At 39.1% G+C, this 11,058-nt stretch overlaps 1 protein-coding gene across 3 annotated transcripts in view; it reads left to right on the forward strand.

Moving 5' to 3' along the window:
* PHTF1 (putative homeodomain transcription factor 1) overlaps positions 1-7,237 on the forward strand; it is a 39,548-nt gene extending 32,311 nt beyond the window's left edge. For all 3 annotated transcript variants that reach the window (XM_081307117.1, XM_081307118.1, XM_081307119.1), the window contains 4 exons: positions 82-237; positions 1,893-1,988; positions 3,242-3,367; positions 4,116-7,237. In XM_081307117.1, coding sequence (XP_081163243.1) covers positions 82-237; positions 1,893-1,988; positions 3,242-3,367; positions 4,116-4,136 — 399 coding nt within the window. In that variant the 3' untranslated portion in view covers positions 4,137-7,237. The remainder of the gene's footprint in view (positions 1-81; positions 238-1,892; positions 1,989-3,241; positions 3,368-4,115) is intronic.
* Positions 7,238-11,058: the final 3,821 nt, after the last annotated feature.

Raw genomic sequence — 11,058 nt, forward strand, 5'->3', positions numbered from 1 at the left:
AATGTTTTAAAATTAAAAAAGGAGTAATTATATGATTTTAAGACAAATTAAAAACTGAACTTTTCTTGGGTCTTTTTATAGGTTCTCCAAGGACATAAAACTTTCCTAAACGATGCTTATAACTGGGAGTTTTTGATTTGGGAAACAGCTTTATTACTTTTTTTACTGCGCCTGGCCTCACTGGGGTCTGAAACCAATAAGAAATACAGCAATGTTTCCATATTACTTACTGAACAGGTATTGATGGTCTTTTCAGTTTTGCTCAGTGGTTAGAGATGGCATAATGCACTGTAAAATTTATGCTGCAGATTCAGGGTTGGATCACTATCTGACTTTCTAGCTGTATGATCTCACAAGTCACTTTGCTGCTCTGTAATTGTATAATCTTTATATAATGGATATAATATAACATCTTCCCTTCACACCCCCATGATTGTGAGAATTATAATCTAAGGGATTGAAAATACTTTGTATACTATAAAAGTATTTTACTGGTAGTAATGGAGCATGCTCTCCCCCCCCCCCCCCCCCAAGAGTAGGAATTGAAAACCAAGGGCTATTTACCACTGAGCTACATCTCTAGCCCTTTGTATTTTGAGATGGTCTCACTAAGCTGCTGAGGCTGGCCTTGAATTTGAGATTCTTTTGCCTCAGCCTCTCTAGAGCTGGGATTATAGACCTGTGCCAAGGGGCATGGCTTGGAGCTTGCTCTTAATCTCATACTCTATATCTAGTGTTGGATTTTATTTGTTTATCTTTTTGGGTACCCGGAATTGAACTAAGGGGCACTCGACTACTAAGCCACATCCCCTATTTTATTTCGAGACAGAGTCTCATTGAGTTGCTTAGTGCCTCGCTTTTGCTGAGGCTGGCTTTGAACTTGTGATCCTCCTGCCTCAGCCTTTTGAGCTGCTGGGATTACAGGAATGTGCCACCATGCCCAGCTTGGATCTGTAGATTACTTATCATTTAACCTGTTAAATCTTTTGAATTTCTTTATCAGCTATAGAATACATCATTTCAGTGTTTGGAAAATGTGTATTTTTCAGTATGTGATATATATAATAAGATTGAGAAATGTTTCTTGTAAATACAAAGTAGTATAAGGTGATTTCTTCTTAACTTGGATTTTAATTTCAAGCTTATTTATAAACTTGTTAAGTAAAAACATTTGGAATCATTAGTTTTTTTGTTTGTTGCCTTAGAATCATAGTGGAGATTTCTTTCTCTAAGGAAAAAAAAAAAAGGAATTAGCAAGTTAAAAGCAGCTATTTTCTTTCTTTCTACAATGTTTAATGAGGATATTAAATTATTTAGGGGGTTTCATGGGGCTGGGGGTGTGGCTCAAGCAGTAGCGCGCTCGCCTGGCATGCGTGCGGCCTGGGTTCGATCCTCAGCACCACATACCAACAAAGATGTTGTGTCCACCGAGAACTAAAAAATAAATATTAAAAAAAAATTCTCTCTCTCTCTCTCTCTCTCTCTCTCTCTCTCTCTCCCTCCCTCCCTCCTCTCTCACTCACTCTCTAAAATAAATAAATAAATAAATAAATTATTTAGGGGGTACTGAGATTAATAAAATAGTTTTTGAATTCAAGGAGTCTTCATGATAATTATAATTAATTTAAATATTTTCATTGTTTTGATATTTAAATTGCTTCATCATTACTGGTATTTTCTTTATTAAGTAGTTTTTCTTTGCCAAAGGGCCACTGATTAGGGATGGGGGCTAGGGTACATGACATATGTTTTCTGTAGAAATAGTTGCAATTTTTCAAGTAAAGTTCATTTTACTTGAAAACATGGCCCTCAAAATCTGCCAGATTTTATGCAGTATAATATATACGTATCCTTTCTGTGAAATTTATCATATTCTCTATTCCTTCCCTTAGATTAATTTATATCTTAAAATGGAAAAAAAGCCAAATAAGAAAGAGCAGCTCACTCTAGTAAACAACGTATTAAAGCTGTCCACCAAGTTGTTAAAAGTAAGTACCATCTTATGAGATGATTTGACTACAATTTAAATTAAGTGGGCTTGTTCTCTGAGAAACAGCAAATGGTGAGGTGCCCTGGAGCCAAGGAGTCAAGGGTCAAGGTGGAGGTCAGGGCCAGAGCTTCTGGAGGCAGGACTGAAGGAAAAGAGTGACTCGCCATCACTACATTGGGCCACATGGTGGAAAACAAGCAGCACATGTTCACAGAGGAGCTCTGATCTGCCTCTCTTCCCTGTCTGCAGAATCGGAGGTCATTGACTTTTTTCTGGGGACATCTCTGACAGATGAAGTTTTGCCTGTGTAAAAGCAGACCCACGCTGGCCTGCAGACCAGGTTATTACCATCAGGGACTGAATTAGCCATGTTGGCTGGGTGTTGATGCTCCAGGGAGGTTATCAACATGGTCAAGTTCTCTGTCATCCTTGTGGGGCGAGGCTGCTGGAGGAACAAGGTAGCAAGCCTCCCGATGCCCTTGCAAGGGCACTGGCTGCTGTGCCCCTGTCAGCGGCCTCATCCCTGCTCCCAGAGGTGCTAGCGTTGTCTGGGCCTCGATGCCCCCAAAGCTGCTGCCAATGACTGGTATCCATCCTTGCAGGGGCTGCAGGCAGGGTCAGGGGCTGCACTGTCACCCTGGCACACTTCACAGGGCCACCCTTGATGCTGTGTGGAAGATCCTCAGCTGTCCCATTCCTGACCTCTGGGAAGATGCGTGTTTACCCGTCTATCAGGAATTCTCCACCAAGGCCTCCAGGCCCACACCAGAGTCTGCACAGAGGACCCGGGCTCCAGTTGTGGCCACCACATAGTGTTTTATATAAGAAAAATAAAGTGAATTAAGCTTGTTTTTGATTAATGAATTAAATCAATACTTCTTAGAAAAGACCCTAACAACAAATAGGTACAGGCTAGATTCAAAATGACAACTTGATGTTGGGGTTAATAAGTGTATAAGAAAAAGTTTCCAGTGTTATTACCCAGGTTCTGATGACTACTGATGTCTGTCATATTTTTTAAATTACTTTTTTTCCCCCTCATGAATGACACATTGCTCCAATCAACCTTAAAAAGCTTAGGTTGTAGAAAAGTAGGTAAAAGTAGACTCTGGATTTCTTGAGGGTAGCTTTTAAATACTAAGAAGAGATGTCCTGAAGCAGTCTCCCTCACCTGAGACTCAGAAACCAGCAAGAAATCACTGATGGCCTTTGAAAAACTGTCTTATTTCAGATTCTTGCATGTTTTTTTAGGAGCTGGACACGCCATTCCGACTCTATGGACTGACAATGAATCCCTTAATCTACAATATCACAAGAGTCGTCATCCTTTCTGCTGTCTCAGGAGTTATAAGTGACCTTCTAGGGTTTAACATAAGAGTAAGTGTGGCCTCCGCTCTGCAGCACCTTAGTCTTTTTTTCCTTCGGGGAGCTGTCTGAGTTTTATACTTCTTTTATTAGAGCGTTCTGGCTGTGCCTTAGCAGCACTGTGTGTACTCCTGTGCTTGCAGCACCAGGAGAGCTCTTGAGGTAAAGCAACAGGCACTCTGCTCGGCGGCCCGCAGGCTTCTCAGCTTAGGTTTCCTCGTTTTACAACTATTTACAACTATTGTCTGATCCAAACCTCAAGTTTAATGTTACTTTAATAGCATGGGCTAGGTAATGGGCTTCTGATTAAGGGAGATATACAGAGGTAGAATGAATGAGAACCAACAACACATGACTACGGTGTGTCATTATTATTATTATTTTTTTTTTTTGGTACTGGGGATTGAACTCAGGGGCACTCGACCACTGAGCCACATCCCCAGCCCTGTTTTATATTTTATTTAGAGACAGAGTCTCACTGAGCTGCTTAGGGCCTCAATAAGTTGCTGAGGTTGGCTTTGAACTTGTGTTCCTCCTGCCTCAGCCTCCTGAGCTGCTGGGATTACATGTGTGCACCACTGTGCCTGGCTGTAGTATTCCATTTTTAATCCTGGAATTTTTAATAGTTTTTCACTATGATGTTCTATGGTTGCTGTTGCCAGAGTTGATATTTTTAAGGTTCTTGGTTCCTAGTCAGTGAGTAAACCTCTACATCCCATCTGTCTTAAAACTACCTTTTTCGATGCTTTTCTTTTTTCAGCTGTGGAAAATTAAGTCATAAGCTGAGTCACGTGCCAGGACTCTCTCCTGGCAGGCATCAGTACTCACCCATCAAGGAAACAGATGACTGCAGAAGCCAGTTCAACACCCACCTGCGTGGCCACAAGCACAGGTGCTCTCAGCTCTGCCCAATCTAACAAAGGGTGTTCCCGGAGGAACAAGTCCTTTCTGCCTGTGTGTGTGTGCTGAGCACCTGCACTCTCATGGTTTTCAAATAATAGGAATAGTCAGCAAACTAAAGACTGTGTGTGTTATGGTAACACAAGGGCAATTTCCTAAGTTAGGCAATTCATTCTGGGCACTTCAGTACTGTGATAGTTAAATTTACTGGATAGAGTCTTTTGGGTAACTATGTAGATGCCCAAAGCATGAAAGCAAATATCTTTTACTGGAAATATGCAAATTCAGTACTTTTCTATTACCGTCTATAGAATTGGAGATTTCTCTATCACAGAGAACAAACTATTTTAGGTTGAATCCAAATAAAAGAACTTTACTGGAGAATTTTGGTTTCTAGGCTTTCTTTTGTGGTTGAAAGAAAAAAAAATAACATTTGAACTGACAGCTTCTACTCAATTGTGGAGAAATTTTTAATTAGTTATGATTCTGAATTAATCCTAATAACTGTAGCTGTTGGTAAACTTTAGTATGAGAAATGTAAGTTCATGCATTCATCCATGTCCATCCAACCTGGTTTCTGTGCTAATCTTGTGCAGCTTAACATGTCCAGCCGTCAGTACAATTTCAGGTTTTGGGTGTCTGTAATCAACAAGCCATGCCTTTGATGCTGAAGATTCTCTTATCAGTGCCCCCTATTACATACAGGTGCATATACACATGTTAATGAAAACTTCAGCATTCTTGTTCATTAAGTTATCTGCTTTGAAGACTCTTTTGAAGCAGATTGAAAGCCTGAACATTTTAATGATGAGGTTTTGTGAAACTTGATTATTATATGTAAAGCATGTACTAATTTACCATCAGTGTATCAGTTACACATATTCTATATGTAGGGAGATCTGTGTGAGGCTTCAAGATAAATTTCTCAAGAGTTCAGGGATTGAGGTCAGATCTTTCTGGGTTTAAATCCTCTTTCTGGGTTCAAATCCTTGGCCCTGATGATTATTAGCGTCATAATCTGGGGCAAATTAACCTCTTTGTATTTCAATTTCCTCACCTGTTAAATATAATAACTACCTAATAGGGTTGTTACGGTTAAATGAGATTATCCTGTAAGGTTCTTAGCATGATGTAAAGAATTTAGCACTTAGTAAACCCGCAGTAGACGTTTGTTATTACTAAAGTAATAATTCTAACATCTCACTTTGACAATAGAAACATGAAGCAAGGTTGATGTACTAGAAGTGGATCACCAACTATTTGCAGCCATTTTGAATGCTCATGGGAGTTATAATTTTTTTCATGGTGAAGCTCTATAGTGATTTTTCTGTAGAAGGAACTGTTCTGTAGAGGTACTTCAACAGACAGTTCATAGAAACTCTGGCTTTACTATTTTCCCTGGGGAAAAATAATAATTGTCTCCAATTCAAGACTGAGCTCAGTACAGATTTCAGATGAATAAAGCTGATGCTTTCATCTTTTTCCCCTACCAAAAAAATTTGCTATTTTAATCTGCATCTTTTGCATAGTGAATTATAGTAGTTTCCTCTTGTGGGTTCCTTTAGCTATGATTTTGGTGGTATGTGACTGGTTTCAGTTATTTTTCAGGTGGGTGAATTGCATGTAATTAATAGTTAATCATGTCAGAAACTTGGGAATCACTCTTGATTTCTTGCCCAAACCTCACATTCACTCACCAAGTCTGCATAATTATCTTTTGGATATCTTTCTGGTCAGTTCACTTTTCTCCCTTCCCAATGCCACTACCCTCGTGTGTGTTGATATTCTTTGTTGTTTTTTTTTTTTTTTTTGAACAATTTTCTGCTGGTTCTATTCTTACCTATTCATGGTTCCCCTCTTCTCCAAGCCCAATCCATTCTTCTCAAAAGGTTCTACATCTTCTGAAACATTGGTCTCATCATCTAGAATCTATGAATGGTTTACTGTCATTTTGAAAATAACCAAAGTATATAGGGTCACTCTGTTGAGAAACAGTTTGAATCTTTACATTGAAAGTATATTTTGGGGGGTCTGAGGCTGTGGTTCAGTGGCAGAGCATTTGCCTGGCATGTGTGAGGCACTGGGTTCGATTCTCAGCACCACATATAAACAAACGAATAAAATAAAGATCCATACATCTAAAAAATTTTTTTAAAAATATTTTTGCTGCGTATAAAATTCTAGATTTAAAAATGGGGTTGATTCCTTGCTTCCTGCATTTTGTCATTTCTGAGAAGTTTGCTTCATTTTGTAATTTTGTGTGTTTTAAAAATCACTTTTATTTCTGTTCATTTTTTAAAAACTGCTGTTCAGATTTTTATTTTTTTATTTTATTTTTTTTAAAGAGAGGAGAGAGAGAGAGAGAGAGAGAATTTTTAATATTTATTTTTCAGTTTTCGGTGGATACAACATCTTTATTTTATGTGGTGCTGAGGATTGAACCCAGCGCCCCCGCGCATGCCAGGTAAGCGCATCACCGCTTGAGCCACATCCCCAACCCCAGATTTTTATTTTTTTACTATTGAATTTGTACAATTTAATTGTAATGTGTATCTGGTATAGTTTTCTTCATGATTTTTGTTTAGGTTTGTTGGACTTACTGAATCTTTGGGTTTATAGTTTTCATATTTTATATTTTCACAAGCAGTTATTGGAAACAGCTTCATCATTTCAAGGCTTGCTTTTATAAGCTTTGTTAGGTGGGCCACACGGTCTTTAGGGCTACCTTTCTCCATGCAGAGGCAGTATCCTCTGAGTATTGTACCTCATACTGTTCATTATGAGGTCTTTTCCACTTTGGCCGTGGGAACGTGTATTGTGTGAGCTTCAGCCACTTTCCTGCCTGCTCTCCTTTGTGGCAATTCTGTCTCTGTCTCTGGGTACTTCCCCAGGTGCTCAGGCTGGTCCATCCTCAGCTAGGACCTGAAAGGAACTCTCTGCATGTCCCTGGGGCGCTCTCCTCCAGCTGAAGCTGCTGCTTTCTGGTGCCACCTCAGCCACCCTGGCCCACATTCTCAGTTCTGTTTCCTCAGCTCGGCAAGCCTATGAGCTTCTGTTTGGGTCCTCCCTTTCCCAGCGGCCACTAGGCAGTTATTTGGAGCAATCATGGGGTGCACCTTAATTCCATTACCCTGTGTTGCCTGTGTCCAATATTCATTTCTTCACATTTGTTGCAGCTGTTTTAAGGAGGAGAGCAAATGTTTTCTCCACCTTAAGTGATACAAAGTTTACCCAAGTCAAAGGCTCCTTATCTGATCCAAGTGGAGTTACTTGGCATTCCCACCTCGACTAGGTTAAACCTCCTTCACACTCACCTGGTCTGCTGCCATTATTACCTGCTACAGTCAGTTCTCCCCAGCATGAGCGAGCTTAAAACATGGAAATATATTTCCATCATTCCTATTTAAACCTTTCCTGGCTTCTGTGTGGTTGCCTCCAAGGCCCTTCTCTATTAGGCCTGCTTCTCGACCAACTTGATGCTCCTTCATTTACAGCCTCACTTCTCTTTACCTATGTCAAAGGACAGGGGTCAGATGAGGTTCTTTCAAGGGGGCAGTGGCACCTCCACTTGGCCTGCTTAACTTACACTGTTGAAAAGAATTCCTGGATGTGTCGGAAGCGAGGCACATGCAAACTTATTTAAGAACATCAAAGGTAAACTTACCCCAAAGGCTGGATGTGTATGGCCCTCACCTCTCAGTGCTGTGCCCAGGATGGAGCTCTCTGATTATATGTATGATTTTCCTGGCAAGAAACGTACAGGTTCTCAGGAAAGCTTCTTTGAAAATTAAATCCCATGACACTCATTTGATATTTGGGGTTCACAATGTTCTTTTTGGTTAAGTAGTCTAGCTGCAAGTCAGATGCAGGCATATTATGTAAATCTTTGAATCTGTTGACATTTCAATTGATTATGGTTTTGTTCTAGTTCATCTGTTATGCGCATATGCTGAAGGTTTTGTTTATCTACCTCAAGTGTCATGCTTGTAGATCTGGGTCTCCATCCTAGGTCTCCATCCTCCTTCACTTCCCAAGAGCCTACCTAGCTCATGACCACCACAATGTAATACACCAAGTTCTTTCTCACTGTTAGACTTTTGAAAGTTTTTTTCTTTTGTATTGGGGATTGAACCCAGGGATGTTTTACCACTGAGCCACATCCCTACCCTTTTTTATTTTAAAACCAGATCTTGTTAAGTTGCTTAGGGCCTTGCTAAAGTTGCAGAGGCTGGCTGTGAACTTGCAATTCTCAACTCACAACTCCTTCTGACAACAGTGGGCCATTATCAGTTGTATCACCCTGTCCATTTCCTTTTCATGGTCTTTATCATTTCTTTTTGCCTGCTTGTGTGTATCTTTTTCACTAAAGTGTAAGCCCCTTGAAAGCAGGGATTTTTTCTTGTTCACTCCTAGGTTCCCAGAACACACATGACCTCAGGATAGAGGTGCTCAGTAAACATGTACAGGATGAATGAACAACAGACCTCTCGTCTGTTACCATTCATGTGACTTTTTTTTTCTGTTATAATGGAAGAGTTATAATTCATGGTTCTCCTATCCTTAGTGTTTAATTTATCCCTTTATAATTTCTAGAAACTGGTGCTTTTGAATCCAAAAGGGATGAGATTTTGGTAATATTTACGTTACTGAGAAATTAAGCCAAGATGTAAAGCTAAAATTATGTTAAATTATTCAAATATTTAATTGGAATAGAAATAACCATAAAAGTGTAAGAAAAATGCCTATCAATTTAATATTTCAATCTGCTTTTGTAGTGGGGAAAACTATCCTTCCTACAGATGTCATGGAGGTCTGATCTACATACTTCCCAAGTACAACTCTGGCCCATGTATAACGTAAACACTTGAGAAGTTGAATGACCAAATACTTGTCTAATTGGGAGTATGGTTTTCTTGACTTTCAGGCCTAGGTGGAAAATTATAAATGCCAGGATGTTTCATAAAGTATAAATGTATGGGTTTGTCTTTACTTCTGGCTCACTGTATTTAGAAGCAAGTAGATCTCTGTACTGTAAAAATAATCCTTCAAGAAAATCAACTAAATGCATTTTTGAAAATTTTTAGATCAACACTCATAATAGGCCAGACAGGTCTTGCTCCAAAAGGTACTGTGTTGTTGGGGAATATTAAGAAGTGGAGCTTAATCTAATTATATATGTATTGTCTAGTAATTTTACCTTTTGCTTCTTACAGTTATTGGTGCCCATGTTGAATGATGTAGTTTAAATGTCTTGAGTGTGCAATGATTCTGTACCTCTCAGAATATTCTGAGCCCATAAGCTGCAGGTGTTATCCAAGTTGACAAATGGTCATCCTTTACTAAGGACAGAAAAAGCTGCTTGTTTGTGAATTTGTTAATTGTTCTGTGTGGTTTTATTGTAAATATAGACACCCACAGAATTTTTTGTTAAAATAGATTAATGCTAAATTAAAGTACTTGGCTATGTTTTCATATTTTCAATGTGTAAGTAAGATTGAGTTTTCTGTTGAATTCCATCCAACTCTTTGTAAGACTTCATATTCTCTTTTTATACTTAATGCTACTTGTATAGCAACACTGAAAACATATCTGTTAGTGGGATTCTTAAACTAATTTAGCTAACTAAAGATTCTAGATTTTGTTCAATTATGGAATGCCTTAAATAAGTCATTATATTGCTGATAAACTCTTACCAGTATAATAGAAGAGCTACCTAAATAAATAAACATACCTATTACTGTTTAAAAAGCAGAGATAGCTTTTAGGCATTGGAGCATGCCTTGAAGATGTATGAAGTAAATTTGATGTATTCCTCATATCAAACTGGAATGTCACATTTTGTAACAAGTCTGTGTTTATGCCAGTGTTCCTTAGTCCAAGAGCACATTACGGGCTAAGGTTTCAAACATATATTTGTGGGAAGTCAGTAGGCAGAATGCCATACAGTTTAATCTGTAGTCTCCTTGCTTTTTTGGTGTTGGTTCTGGGCAATGAACCCAGGGGTGCTCTACCACTGAGCTACAGCTAAATTTTGCTTTGAAACAGGGTCTAAGTAAGTTGCTCAGGCTGGCCTCAGCCTCCCAAGTCACTGGGATTACAGGCATGTTCAGCTATTCACTTTTTAAAAAAAATATTTATTTTTTAGCTGTAGTTGGACACAATACCTTTATTTTATTTATTTATTTTTATGTGGTGCTGAGGATCGAACCCAGGGCCTTGCACGTGCTAGGCAAGCGCTCTACCGCTGAGCCACAACTCCAGCCCAGCTGTTCACTTTTTTTTTTAACAGCAGGATAGTCTTGAGTAAAAAATAAAATGCCAAATGCTTTTCTGAGTCCAGGATACCTGAAATAGGAGTTGAACCTGTTCAGAGCTGGATGTGACTATATGAAAAGACAGTGCTATAGGATTGTAGATCTTAGCCATCTGGTGTTACCGGGAGATGCCAAGACTCCTCTGCCTGGGTGACCAGTAGGACAAGACTATTTTGCTGTGACAGGTCCTGGGGTGGGGGCTGGGAACTAGGGTATTTATTAGGTTTTATTTTAGTGTGAGTTCATGCAATGGCAGGTAGAATTTTTCTCCTCAAGAGTATTAAGTAAACCAGGGTATTGAAGCAGGTTTAAGGCATTTTGCATACTAAGGGTTAAATGAAATCAAAACAGTTCATTCTAAAAGTAAGTTAAGTAAGACCCACAAGGCTAATGTGAATGGCCATAGTGTGATGAAACTGGACTCACAAATATCTAGTAACTGAATCTAAAGAAACAAGCTGTATTTTCTCCCTGATAGTATAACAAAGG

Source organism: Spermophilus citellus (genome assembly GCF_964194105.1).
Source record: "Spermophilus citellus genome assembly, chromosome: 9".
NCBI lineage: Eukaryota > Metazoa > Chordata > Mammalia > Rodentia > Sciuridae > Spermophilus > Spermophilus citellus.